Source organism: Carya illinoinensis, chromosome 7, assembly GCF_018687715.1.
Source record: "Carya illinoinensis cultivar Pawnee chromosome 7, C.illinoinensisPawnee_v1, whole genome shotgun sequence".
Taxonomy (NCBI): Eukaryota; Viridiplantae; Streptophyta; class Magnoliopsida; order Fagales; family Juglandaceae; genus Carya; species Carya illinoinensis.
This window is the reverse complement of record NC_056758.1, coordinates 13,800,001-13,815,043: the sequence shown is the minus strand read 5'-3', so window position 1 is coordinate 13,815,043 and position 15,043 is coordinate 13,800,001. Positions and strand designations below refer to the sequence as shown.

The 15,043-nt window shown below is 38.1% G+C and overlaps 1 protein-coding gene across 1 annotated transcript; it reads left to right on the top strand.

Annotated features, from left to right (window-relative positions):
- The first annotated feature begins 9,209 nt into the window (after positions 1–9,209).
- LOC122314849 lies at positions 9,210–10,281 on the top strand. Its single transcript, XM_043130476.1, has one exon. It carries the CDS (start codon positions 9,363–9,365, stop codon positions 10,014–10,016), a length of 654 nt encoding a protein of 217 aa, XP_042986410.1. The 5' UTR covers positions 9,210–9,362; the 3' UTR covers positions 10,017–10,281.
- The last annotated feature ends 4,762 nt before the right edge of the window (positions 10,282–15,043 follow it).

The following is a 15,043-nucleotide window of genomic DNA, read 5'->3' as shown; positions in this document are numbered from 1 at the left end:
AGCTAAACATATGTCCCCGCAAAAAACAACAAAATGCTCTACACATCCAAATCTCTACCTAATCGATGGCCTCTTCTCCCCCAACAAACGAATCTAGTGACCTTTAGGTATCTTGTTCGTTTACTCATTTCTCTCTCACTCTCATATTGATGAACGAATCTAGTGACACCCATATTGATGAATGAAACTCTAAAAAAAACACGAGCATTTCACAGACATCCAATAAGATTTACTAAGAATTACCTACAAGTCTAGCAAAAGGGGCACTTGGGTCTCCTCAACCTTGGCCGCGAGAAAAAGATAGCCCACAACAGTGAGTTTGGGCATCCATGACTTCTCTATGTGAAAGTGGAAGCTCAATAGGAACCTATTGATGTAATTGACAGCTAGAACTACAGTGAGAATAGAGAAAAGGTAATGGGCATTGACCTTAAGCATCCACTCCATGGCCTCCCAATGAACCTTTGCTAGACATGAATCGGTCTTGAGGTTCTTGTAGAGTTCATTTTGTTGATCTTTCGAAAGTAGAGAGTTAAGCTCATTGTCATCCATAATAGATCCTGATCTACAAATACTGACAAAAATGGGTCGGTTCATTACAAGTGTTACGCCCTATTCCCGGAGGTCTAAAGAGTTAGCTTCAGTTACCTAAAATTATTTCTCATAACACAATTTTAAATTCTCCAAAGACTCCATAAAATATAAATTCACACTTTTAAAACCAAATAAGTGTTCCTCCACAAGGACACCAAAGAAAGATTTCAACAGAACGAACTAAAATATCCATAAAAATTCAAAATATCCACGTCTCAAATACTCAAATCAACATAAAATAATATATCTATTGAATATGACTCTTCAATAATTACTTGTAGGCTATGGCACTTATTCCTCTACGATCATCTAATCTTGCTCCTGCTCGCTACTCTTGATTTCCGGGTGAATCATTAAAATTATCTAAAAATATTGTGAAGATAAGGGGTGAGTTATTAATAACTTTGTAAGTAAAGGAAATATACTAGTATGTAAATATAAGTATTTACAGAGTTCAGAATATAGAACAAAGCATTTACTTTCATAATGCAACATCAGAATACTTGCTTTTAGAATACCAAATCAAAACATGTTAAAAAATACCAGAGCAAAATTTTCAGAATCATTCTTATTTAAAAATATCCTTTGGCATATCATAATATAAGACACCATCTTCATATCATATGATAGTAGCACATCAAGATACAAACCATATTTAACTCTCATGGTAAAGTTATAAACCACTATTGTATCCGCGGTAGGGCCGTATACAACTATTATACCCATGGTTGGGCCGTATACCATATTTAACTCTCATGGTAGGGTTATAAACTAGCATTATACCCGAGACGGGGCCATATACCACTATTATCACCTATGGCGGGGCCGATGCTGCTATTATCACCCGTGATTAGACCGTATGTCATTATTATTACCTGTGGCAAAGCCTTAATAGAATAGATCAGGACCAATATAGAATCAGATGCAGATATAGATACAGAATCAGAAAGTTATGCCAAAGGTTTTCAGATGCCACATCAGATTAAAATAGAGTACTAAATAGAGTCAGATCATTTCACATATTCAAAAACATATTCAGAATATCCTTGCATCACATGCACAAATTTTCAAATTTCATATTTGCTCTTTTTGTAGAATTCAGAAACAGAATGCCAAAAATTTGCTCATGTCTACACTAGTCATGAAAAAAATATTTTTCTCTTTCATACAGATTTCCTGAGTAATACAAAACAAATAACTTAGGTTGTTTTAAATTTCATTTCATAACAAAACATGCATATTTTTCAAAATTAACCTCATTTCATTTCTTATATACAAGATCTAGTATATAAACTCCGCTTACTTGGACTTTTGATCTTTTATGAGTTTCCTCACAACAATGCCAAGGGAATATCAATCGTCACTTATAAAATCGTCATGTAACTTAAGTAAATTTTCAATTAAACACGTACTTCGTGATTGAACTTGAAATACTTAATTAATCTATTTTAATTCCTCAAAACCTAAAATTCTCATAACTCTAAAATACCATCACTTCCCAAATTCATCAAAATCTACTTAATTTCTCTAACTATTAAACTCTAAATTATTTCTTAAAAAACAAATTTCATAACTAATATTTTTTCTAATTACAACTAAGCCCATATAAAATACATCTCTAGTTTATATATTCTCTTAACATAATTATAACATAATCATTTAAAGTAAAAAGTAAAATTTAGTTTAATAAAAATAGATTTAATTAATTTCTTTTTTAAAGGGTTCAAAATGAAATTTCACACTTACTATTTACTTCTGAAATTCATATTTTAAAAATATATTATTAATATAATTCCAATCTTTATTTATTTTCTTTATAAGTTATATATTTAAAATAAAGCTCTCACAAATAATAAAAATTAGACTTAATATAGAACCCACCTATAGAGAGGGTGTTTTAAGAAATAACCATAAAATGCATGGGCTCTTTGGGGAGTTGAACTTTGCAAATAAATTTATGGTATTACAACAATAAAACCGTGCGACAGACTATGCTCATCGAGAGAGAGAGAGAGAGAGAGAGAGAGAGCAACTCGCGACAGAGAGGGAGGAGATCGGCAAATCTGGGGTGACAGGGCTTCCTGTTGGCCATGGCTTCTGTTGCGTGTCTGTGGGGCTGTGAGGTGAGAGAGAGCGTGGTGAGAGAAAGAGGGAGAGACGAAGAGGGGAGAGAGAGAGATCTAGAGAGAGAGAGCATGGCATGGCGTGAGGCGAAGAGAGATTACCAAGAGAGTTGAGGGCTATGCACGGGGTGTTTAGCGATGGAGACTATTGAAGCTACTGCACATTGATGCTGATGTAGTTTTTCAATAAAACTCTATTTTTAGCCTTTTGTTATTTTTAGCCAACTCAGTTAATGTCTTGTTTTGGAACTATCTGTCATTAGTTGCTGATTGTTTCAAGATTACTTATAAGTTGTATTTGGTTTATGGCATACGTAGAACATATTTAGAATCAATCAAACAAGTGTTGGTTGAAGTTCTCCTCTGTTTTTACAGTGTTCTGTTTCTTAAAACCAACAATTGGCATCAGAGCAGGTTAAATCTTCTTGGGAAAAATGGCTGCCCCTGGTTCATCCACTTTAATTCCTATTTTTTCTAGTGAAAATTATGACTGCTGGAGCATAAAAATGAAGACTTTGTTCTTGTCTCTTGATCTATGGGATGTCATCGAGTGTGGAGTTCCAACAGCCAGTGAAAGCTCAAGTGGTGATGGTTCAATTTCAAGTCAAGTCAAGCTGGAAAAACAGAAGGATGCAAAGGCATTATTCACTCTGCAACAAGCTGTAAGTGAATCTATATTTCCAAGACTAATGAGAGCTACAACTTCTAAACAAGCATGGGAAATTTTACAACTTGAGTTTCAAGGAAATAACAAAGTTAAAACTATTAAGCTTCAAGGGTTGAGAAGGGAGCTTGAGAATCTTAAAACGAAAGATTCTGAAACTGCCAAAGAGTATTGCTCAAAACTCATTGAAGTTGTTAATCAAATGAGGGCTTATGGAGAGGCCATAACTGATGAGAGAATCTACAAAAGATCCTCATTAGTTTAACGGAGAAATATGACTCGATTGTTGCTGCCATCGAAGAATCTCGGGATCTCTCTACACTTTCAGTTACTGAACTAATGGGTTCTCTGCAAGCACATGAACAAAGGCTTGACAGGAGGAATGAAGCTACTCTTGAAAATGCATTTCAGTTGAAAGTCAATCTTAAAAATCAGAAGCAAAAGGATTTTAAAAAGGGGTATAAAGGCAAGGCAAAAGATGGAGAAAGTCATCAGAAAAAGTATGCTACAAAAGGTAATTTTCAACCCTGTGGTATTTGCAAGAAAACTAATCATTTGGAGAAAAATTGCTTTCATCGTGGCAAAGCTCAGTGTACAAATTGCAAAAAGTTTGGCCATGAAGAAAAGGATTGCAGGTTTAAAGACAAGAATCAACAAGCAAATTTTACAGAGGATAAGGAAGAGCAGTTGTTTTATGCTTGTCAAGTGGCTGCTGAACAAAAAAGAGAATGGTTTCTCGATAGTGGCTATAGCAACCACATGACACCAGATTCAAGTCTATTTTCTTGGATTGATGATTCTGTTAAGGTAAAAATCAAACTCGAAAATGGTGATCTGGTGGAGGCAAGAGGGAAAGGCACAGTAGCTTTGGAAACCAAAAGGGGAACCAGATTTATAAATGATGTGTTGTTAGTTCCAAGCCTTGATCAAAGTCTACTAAGTGTTGGACAGATGATGCAAAACGGATACACCCTTCACTTTGAAGATGATCGGTGCACTATTTACGATATAAAGAACAACAATCATGTGGTGGCTGAAGTGAAGATGGGAAATGGGAGAAATTTTCCTATCTATTGGCAATACCCGAAGGCTCTTGTGGTTAAAAATGATGAAACTACCTTATGGCATCAAAGGTTTGGACATTATAACCTTAATGCACTAAGGTTGTTAAATCAAAAAAATATGATGAGAAACTTACCTCTTCTAGATCAAAATATGGCAGTGTGTGAAGGTTGCATGTTGGGAAAACAACATAGAGAATCCTTTCCAAAAGGAGAAGCATGGAGAGCCAAAACAGTTTTGGAACTTGTGCATACAGATTTATGTGGTCCTATGAGGACTCCTTCACAAAGTCAAAACAGGTACTTCATCTTGTTTATTGATGATCTTTCTAGAATGACTTGGGTGTACTTTCTCAAAGAAAAATCAGAAGTATTTGAAATTTTTAAGAAATTTAAATTGCTTGTTGAGAACCAAAGTGGTAGAAAACTCAAAACTTTGAGAAGTGATAGAGGCACTGAGTTTAACTCTAAAAAGTTTGATGAGTTTTGCAAAAATGAAGGGTTGGAACACCAGTTGACTGTTGCCTATACTCCACAACAAAATGGAGTCTCGGAGAGGAAAAATAGGACTGTTATGGAGATGGCCAGGTTTATGCTAATGGCAAAAGGACTCCCTAAAAAGTTATGGGCTGAAGCTGTTAACACAGCTGTGTATCTCTTAAATAGATGTCCTACAAAAGCTGTGAAAAATTTAACTCCCATTGAAGCTTGGAGTGGGATCAAACCTACAGCTGAGCATCTAAAAATTTTTGGAAGTATTTGTTATATCCATGTCCCTGAGCAAAAAAGGCACAAGTTAGAAGAAAAGTCAGTAAAGGGAATTTTCCTTGGATACAGCTCTCAATCCAAAGGATATAGAGTCTTCAATTTAAAAACTCAGGAGCTGGTAACCAGTAGAGATGTGGTGTTTGATGAACACTCAACCTTGAGTTGGGAGAAAGATGAAGACTCAAATCAGCCATTGACTATACCAGAAACTGAAGAACCTGAAGTAAGGATGGAAAATGATGAAGATAATCAGTCAGCAACACCAACTTCAGCACAAAGTTATGATAGCAACTTTGAAGTTTCAGATCAATCTTCACCCGAGTCACCTCCTAGAAGGTTAAGATCTCTAAGTGAAATTTATGAATCTTGCAACTATACCTTTTTGGAACCTGAAAATTATGCAGCTGCTGTGAAAGAATCAGTTTGGGTTGATGCAATGAAGGAGGAGATTAAGATGATTGAAAAGAACAATACCTGGGAGCTTGTTCCTTGTCCAGACAGCAAAGAAATCATTGGAGTTAAATGGATTTACAAAAGGAAGCTTAATCCTGATGGGTCATTAAAGAAATGCAAAGCAAGATTGGTTGCTAAAGGGTACTCACAATAGCCTGGGATTGATTTCAATGAAACCTATGCTCCAGTAGCTCGATTGGACACCATCAAAACTGTTGTTGCACTAGCAGCTCAAAGGAGTTGGAAGATCTCTCAACTTGATGTTAAATCAGCTTTCCTCAATGGAGAACTTGAAGAGGAAGTGTATGTGGAGCAACCCGAAGGCTTCAAGAAGGAAGATGACAAGGTGTTTAGACTGAAAAAAGCTCTATATGGGCTTAAACAAGCACCTAGAGCATGGTATAGCAAGATCGATGGTTACTTTGGAGAACAAGGCTTCAAGAAAAGTGTGAGTGAACCTACACTTTATGTTCAAATCAAAGGTAAAAATCTGCTCATAGTCTCCTTATATGTTGATGATTTGATCATAACTGGAAATGACTCAAAGATGATTGAAGAATTCAAGCTAGAGATGATGAAGTCTTTTGAAATGAGTGATTTGGGTTTAATGCATTACTTTCTTGGTATGGAAGTATGTCAAGATGATGGCATTTTTATTTCTCAAAAGAAGTATGCTAAAGATTTGCTTAAGAAGTTCAATATGTTTGATTGCAAATCAGTGGCAACTCCTTTAATTGCAAATGAGAAATTCAAGAAAGAAGATGGGGGGAAAATTGGCAGATGGTGCTGCTTATAGAAGTTTGATTGGAAGTTTGTTGTACCTCACTTCTACACAACCTGATCTCATGTTTGCTACAAGCATGTTGTCTAGGTTTATGCAAAACCCCAGTAAAGTCCATTTTGGTGCTGCAAAAAGGGTGCTGAGATATGTTCAAGGCAGTTTGAAGTTTGGCATTTTGTTTAAGCCGTGTTCTTATTCAAAATTAATTGGATATACAGATAGTGATTGGGCTGGTTCAATTGATGATATGAAGAGCACTTCAGGATATTATTTCAATCTGGGATCAGGTGTTTTCTCATGGGGCTCAAAGAAACAAGGATTTGTGGCTCAATCTACAGTAGAAGCAGAGTATGTTGCTGCTGCCAATGCTGTAAATCAAGCTATATGGCTGACTAGAATACTTGAAGATATAGGAGCAAAGCAACAACTTCCAGTTGAGATTTTCTGTGATAATAAGTCAGTAATTGCAATGGCCAAGAATCCAATTTATCATTGCTGAACTAAGCACATAGCAATCAAGTATCACTATCTAAGAGAAGTTGCTGCCAAAGGAGAAATTAAGCTTAAATTTTGTAAGTCAGAAGAACAAATGGCTGACATCTTTACAAAGGCACTTCCTAGAGACAAATTTCAGAAGCTGCGTATGATGCTTGGAGTTTCAGAAAAATGTATCAAGGAGGAGTATTGAAGCTACTTCACATTGATGCTGATGCAGTTTTTCAATAAACTCTATTTTTAGCCTTTTGTTGTTTTTAGCCAACTCATTTAATGTCTTGTTTTGGAACTATCTGTCATTAGTTGCTGATTGTTTCAAGATTACTTATAAGTTGTATTTGGTTTATGGCATACATAGAACATATTTAGAATCAATCAAACAAGTGTTGGTTGAAGTTCTCCTCTGTTTTTACAGTGTTCTGTTTTCTTAAAACCAACAGAGACTCACCATGTAGCAACGATTAAACGTGGCAGCTTTCACCATCAGTTGGGATGTGGAAGCTCTCAACTCCCGTGGATCACAATGGGGGAAGCAGGTGCTCTGTTTTGAAGAGCAAAAATAGAGCCTGCCATGTCGAGTTGGACGCGTGGAGATTGCTAGTGTAGAGGAAGAGGCTGTGCGGCGGTAGTTGGCTTGGCTTTGGGGTGCTAGTGCTCGCTAAGTGGTGTGGGCTAGTGGTGTAGGGGAGCGCGGTGGAGGATTATAGGTCAATGGATGTGTGGCTGGCGGCTTGATGTCATGTGTTTTGGTGGCTACAGTTATGGAAGGGAATCAAGGTGGTGGTTGTTGGCGACACACGGGGAGGGGCTGCGGTGCAACGTTGAACATGGGACTGAGACGTGGGTTTGCTTCCTTTTTCTCTTGGTCTGTCCAGGTGCAGCGACAGACATCTTTGGGCTAACGGCAACTTGTGGCTGGTGGCTTGTGGAGGTGCAGGGCTCGGGCAATGGCTGGCAGCAGTGGGCAGTTTCTAAAATGCATGAGAGAAACATGTGTATATTTATAGGTGATCGGAAATAAAGATGAGTGAACGAGAAACGTACATGTGCATGGAGGTGGAGTCGTGCGTGGTGGGAAGTTTCTAAAAAGTTTGGAGGCTGGGTCTCTCAATTTAGAGCAACCGGCTCTAGGTCTTACTAATTAGGTTGGGTTGGTTATAGCAGTCCACCTAACCTCTTTTTAGCTTGCCTGTATTTTCACGGGCCTCAACACAATTGCTAACATAGTCCAATTTGTCCTGTAAATTTTTCGGGCAAATTTTCAAGTAACTAGATCTCTATTGGTCCATTAAATAATTTTAACTTAATTATCAAGTCTAATAAAATCTACTTTGTCAAAATAAATTTTGGGCTGGTAACCTATTCTAAAATTACTTGTTAGAAGTTAGTGGAATTTTCATACAAATTAATCTAAAAAACTAAAAAATAAAAAATTGGACTCGAGCTTTGTGCTAGACCCGGGTGTTACAACTAGTGTCGTAAGAGTTGTCTTCCACTTCATCTTCTTCCTAGAAATAGTCCTCTCCGACTTCTTCCCAATGCTCTTTGATGCACTAAATAACATTCAAAAGGTTTTGTTTCTGATGTTGTTATGCAATGGACTCTCGATGAGGATGATGTGGTGAGAAGAAGAGGTTTGGATAGAGTTTACCAATCCAATCTCCCCCAAAAGACCCCTAGATTTGGATCGGGGTAGAGATTTGGAGGGGGTGAAGCAATGCGAAAGGGGGAGATACTTGCTTTCTAAGATTGAGAGAGAAAAGAGAGAAGTATTGAGAGAAAGGAGAAGCAATGCAATTTGAAAGAAAATAATTTTTGTTTTATGAAATTGAAAGAGAAGAGAGAAACATAGATGGAGAGAGAGGCACGGGGGAGAGGGGTTTGCCTAGCCGAATAGTGATATGTCTCCCAATCCAAATTTACCATGTACAGGTGTTTGGTATGCGATCAGAGAACTAGACTCCTAATATAATTTCTCTTTTATTTATTGCGAAAAGAAATACTTTTTATTTATGAAAAATATTTAAAATATTTTGGCCACAGCTGGTGGCTCTCAATGGAGGTCACTGCTGGCTTTTTTTATTTTTTTTCTTAATAATTAAGAAAAATTTTTTTAATATTATCATAAATTTTTTATATATTTTTTAAATATTTAAAAGTATTAAAAATGATTTGAAAAATAAAACAAAAATAAATAAATTTTTGCCTAGCTCTAGCACCGTCCTTTATTTGTAGTGAAAAGGCATACGAAGTTGCCGGCTAGGATCAGCACACGCGTCAGACTTACGCCTAGACGAAGACAGCGTGCGTGGTCAGCACGACGACTCCTAGATGTGTGCTACGCGTCGTGTGAACTTCATGAGAGCCGTCTCAAATCGGCAGAGCTCCCCCAAGGGTTTTAGGAGGTTTTAGGCAAAGCAGCCATGGGGAGCGCTCTCTCTTCCACCACAACAAGTTCAAGAGATACTCCCAGCACAAACTCGTCTTCCAACTCGGAGAGTCCGACCGATTTTCAGAACCTCGACTCATCGCCGATCCTGCCAAATCCCAGCACGTCCGACTTTGATTCTAAAACCCTAGACCCCAAATCCAAGACTCCTGAAACCGACAGCCAGGAAAACTCGGTATCAACCAAGTCCGTGGATTCCTCAATAGGAGGCAATGGGGCCACCCAAGAACATTTGGACCAGTCGGAGATGGTGGTCTCTGAGAATGCGGACGAGGGGGAAGAAGAAGGAGAGGAGGGAGAGTGCGGGTTTTGCTTGTTTATGAAGGCGGGTGGGTGCAAGGATAGCTTTATAGCGTGGGAGCAGTGCATTGAGGAGGCTGAGAAGACGAAGGAGGACATTGTGGAGAAGTGCTCGGATGTCACTGGGGCGTTGAAGAAGTGTATGGAGGCTCACGCGGACTACTACGAGCCAATACTCCGGGCCGAGAAGATGGTCGAGGAGGAGGCCGTTAAGGAATTGGAAATGGAGAAGCAGATGAAGAAGGAGAAGGAAGCTTCTACCGAGGGTTCATACCAATACGTGGTTTCGGATTCGAAGTTTTCCGAGCGGGGAGGGGCTTCTCAGTGACAATTGAGACGATAAGTATTTTTTTTCTAAATTATATTTTACTAGGAATCAAAATAGCTCTAATTTGCTGGTATGACTGGCGATAAAACAGAATACTTTTGGAGTTTTCTCTTCTCTTCTCTTCTCTGTTTTTTTGTTTCGAAAATTAAATTTTGAATATAAGGAGGCCGGTTTAGAGGCAATTACGGAATTGTTATGAATGGAGGCATGTTAGCTTATATCTGTTTTGACTTCAGAATAAGTGGATAATGATTTTTCACTTAAACCAACTGTCCGACGATTACATTCTCTCTTGCAGTCTCACATACTTCAGCTTACTTTTGTTATTGATTTTCTGTTCTGTGAGTATTTCCTTTCTACTTTTTTTGAAATAATGATTTTTTCCTGGAATAGGTTAGTTGCATTGTGGCAATTCACTTCCCGTAGCTACGGTCTCTCTTGACGCTTTTATGATGTTCTTCTGTCTCGTCTGACTTTTCGGTTATGTGAATTGGCATAATGCTATGCAATTGTTTGATTGAATTTTAGATGTGCTCCTGGTCTAGGTTAGTGTTTTAACCATGCATGGTCTTGTGGTGTCCTACTACTTTTAGTGGGGTGTGGCTTCATCCTATCTATTAGTGTAGCCTTTATTTGTATGAACTCGTTTGGAACCTTTCTGGATCCTTCCTTTTCAGTAAGTGGTCTGGGTTCATAGTACTGGTTCAGTACTATTTTCTTGCTGAAAGCTGGTAGACCTTTATTAATAATGGGATAAGAGCACTATATTCATCGAAAAAAAAAAAAAAACAATGGGATAAGAGCACTATATTTATCAAAAAATAAAAAAAAAAAAACAATGGGATAAGAGCACTATCTTTCTTACTGCAAATATGCATTTTATGTGGCCTTCTCTCCTTAGAAGTTCATATTTTTGGCACGTTTGTATCCTCACACTGAACTTATTATCAAAAGTCTCTGGTTACAGTCTGATTGCTTCCGTTTTCTTTGCAAGGGTTCTAATTTCGTTATTTTTTTTATAAATAATATTCTAATGTCGTTATGTATTATTAAAATATATGTTCCCCCTTAAATTTGAGTTGATTCATTTGTATATCGCAATGATATAAAAAGTGTTTGTGGTAATGGCCTAGACTGTTAGGCTAATGTGCTTTTGGGAAAGTCTAGGTCTTTGTGGATTCTTAGTTTCAAGAGTGATCTGTCAAAGCCTGCTTTTATGTAATGCCCCAATAGAAAGCCCAAACTACCTAGCCTATATTCCAAAAGAAGCTAGTCATTTGATATAATTGGAGCCCCATTAAAACCCAATAAAGAGCAAGAACTTTTCCTTCCTAAGTAATATGGGATCCCATACATCACCTATTTTTATCTTTATCATATAGGGTATCACATTTAATGATTTACCTGTATTTCAAACTTTTTATAAATTAGTTATCATTATGTTTAAATGTAATAAATTGATTGGAATGCAACCAGAATATCAACAACATACCTTGATATATGGTATGAAAGATTATAACCAAAGTTTTGCTTGACCAACTATTAGAGGCCGGCTATATGTCGTCGACTTATTTTTCAAGAAAGAGTTTCCTTTTAGAACCTCAAAGAAAAGTTCTTGTTTGATTTCTTAGTCGAATAAAATGCAGTGTTACCCTTGATGTGAGCAACCTTCAATCTTGAGACGATTGGTTCTTTATTACTTTTGCTGAATGCCTTTCATGAGAGTCTAAAATAATGTGTTTACCTTTAGCTGATTAATTCAATTTTTGATATGTATGTGACACTTTAGGGTTTCAGAAGTGAATGCAAATTTGAAGGTTTATAGTGGTAGGATTACCAGGCTTACAACTGGATAACATCAAGCAACAAATATTTGTCTATTGCCTCACTGGACACTTCAATATACAGATCAGGAACTCTAAAGTGCCAGATTTTTGTTTCAAGAGTTAGTTCTTCCTCTTTTATTAAAGATCAAAGAATGCCGTTGTTGAGAAGGCATCATGCATTGGCAGAAATCTCATAATAGTTTCACAATATCACTAATACCTTGCTTTTGCATTTAATTTTCGTTGATGATGAAATTGAATTTAATCGAACAAAAATACATCATTTGAGACTTTGGTGGACTGCCATCACAAGGAATATAGTGGACTATTTTTATGGACCTGATGCGATGCGGTGCCGTTTTGAATTGGGAAGTCTTTCATCCATATGATGTCATTCGATGCTATGTCGTTTTATTTTATTAAAGCTTTGTGTTTTGATGTTAAAAGGGGGTTACTGATTTGTATGTTTATATAAATAGAGCAGGAGAAAATGAGGGATTATTCTGTAATGTATTTTGGCTTGAAACCACCGGAGGAATTGGGAGCCTCGAACACTCCAAGCGTAGCCCTATTCATTGAATTTCATCATCTTCAATTCATCTCCAATTTTTGTCTCTATTTTGTTCTTAATATTCCTTTCCAGCCTTCTTCATCGTTACTCCACAAGTAGGTTCATAGCAAGTAGTATCTAGAGCCCAACAATCCTTCATGGGGGACGGGGTAAGCTTCAACAAACATCAAGAACTTTTGTTGTTGACAAAAAGATGCTTGACAAAATGCTCCGTGTCACATATTTAGTTGACTGATACCATGAAAACTTCAAGTTTTTCAAACAATCCTTCATGGATTGGCAAGACCAAACTGCGTAGGAAGAAGAAGAAAGTGCAGTAGAGGTGGAAGAGACAGTGGCGGTGAACACGGAATACTGCTTGTTCTGGGAAGACCAAGCTATGAAGGAGGGCATAAAAAGGGCAACGGAAGTGGAGCAGTTTGCGGCGGTGTCTACAGAAGCTATTCCCAAAGAAATTTCTCTTTCGCCTGTTCTTGAAAATTCTTTCAACAATCCCATCTTATTGTCTCAACCTTCAGACTTCCCTCACCGAATTTTGTTTCTTCCCTCCATTAACATGCAGTCATATATTTGAACGATCCCGTTTTATTCTAATCAGAGATGCTGGGATGCTTCTATATGCCTAGTTTGGCATCCTCCATGGAAGACCTACGTTGCAGAAGACTTAACCATCCTCCAAGACCATCTCAAAACCCAGAAATTATCGGTCGCACAACCTATTTGTCTCCTTCTCAAGCTTGAACGCCTAGATTGAGGTCGTGTGATATCGGAGATGGTGACCCAGATGAGAGAAACTTCTTTCTCTTAACCTTGATGAGCCTCCTCAAGCAACGATCCTCCACAAAAGCCATGATCTCGAAGCCGTACAAACTCAAGCACCCAATTGAGCTGAAAAGGTTCTCCTTCTTGCACTTTTGTTCCCCCCAGACGAAGCCCTTGGTGCGGTTGTAGCCCACCATCGTGACGCCATCGTGACGCCATCTAGAAGGAGATACCCTTTGGGCAGAGCACTTCTTCCAAGGAGCTTTTAAGAATTCTACTTGCACAATGCTTCAACATGGTAGATCTCTTTGTCGTCTTGGTGGTTTCATACCCCTATGATAAAGTTTTGGGTCTTACATGCTCAACTCATAAGGTTTATAAAGAAGGGGCTAAGGATGATGTTGTTGTTGGTGTCGAAGACGGTGTGCTCTCGTACGATGAGGGGCTACGTCTGGTTTGGCATCCCATAGGGGAGTCCATCTAAAATCTATGCGGCTTCTTAACTCCTCTGGTGCAAGCCTCAAGTGTCGGAGCCTTGAGTGACCAAGGGCAACACGTCGACATGGTTGACTAGTGCTGCGGAATTTTGGACGACCATCATGCAAATGAAGGTCATCTTGAGGTACTTTTCGTGGTTCTTTACAACCAGTATAAAAGGATATATGATGCCTCATACAATCGAAAGCCAAGTGCAGAACTTGGAAATAGTTTGGAGAAGACCATTTCACAAACACGTCAAGATTCTTCCATTGGATTTGGAGCTCCCAACAAGGTATATGAGGTTCTTTTTACCTTGTTTGTAATCTCTAGTAAAGATTAATGGGAAATTTCTATGGGGTTGCAAGTTTTACTATAAGAACCTTACTCCTCAATTGTTTGATGTTTTGCCCCTTAAGGTTGTTTTTAGGCCTTTTGATAGAGGAAGGAAAAGACTTGTGGGAATAAATTGTAATGGCCAGGGTGTTATGGAGCTTCTAAATAACCCATCATATCAGGTGCAAGTGGTATCACCTCAGCTTTACGAGATTGACAATCGGGAAAGGATTGAAAAATCTCTCTCTAACAAGAACAAGTGAAGAGAGGCACATGACTACTCTATTAGTGGAGAGGTCTTGCATTGACTTGCCAAGCCAACTCTCTATGAACAGTTTCAGTAACATACCAACATCAAATGTTAAGTATCTATTAACTAATAACCCTAGAGCAAAAGTGTGGAGTGCTGGTTATCTATCATTTGCGTTGTGGGATGCTCGCATGAGGGAGTTACTGAGAGTGTTCAATATGGATGGTCAGATTGAGAATTGAGTGGACTCTTCACCAATTCAAGATTTTTCAATCGAATATGCCTCAAATTCGAAGAAGGAACAAATGCAGGGTTCCTTTGGTTTCTTTCAACGCTCATGGAATGCTAAAATGGGTGCAGCAAATTCTGTTCATTGAATCGCTAGAAAGGGGGCCTTTGGAGATGACAATCGAAGAACTGAAGCATCAGTGTTGACTATAGATGGGATGATTCGGATAAGGTGTACAAGTGGCCTACTGGTGCAATGGGATGGCAATGGTAGTAGTATACTAGAGTTTCGGTATCGCCCTTTTGCTGTTTAATGTTTATGTACATTTGGTCCACGAGTATGGGTTGGTTATGCAAGTAGAACTGTCTAGATATTGGCCCTTGTCAATAATATGCTTGGAGGGTGGGTGAGAAATAGTCTTAGTGGCTGCGTTTGGGTACTGAGAGTACCTCAAGTACTTTCAACACTTCTCACTACTATTCATTACTTTATTATTATATTTCACCTATTTTTTACTACTATTCGCAACTCTTTTCAACACCCAAACCCACTTAGAGCTTATGTTGGTGATGCTGA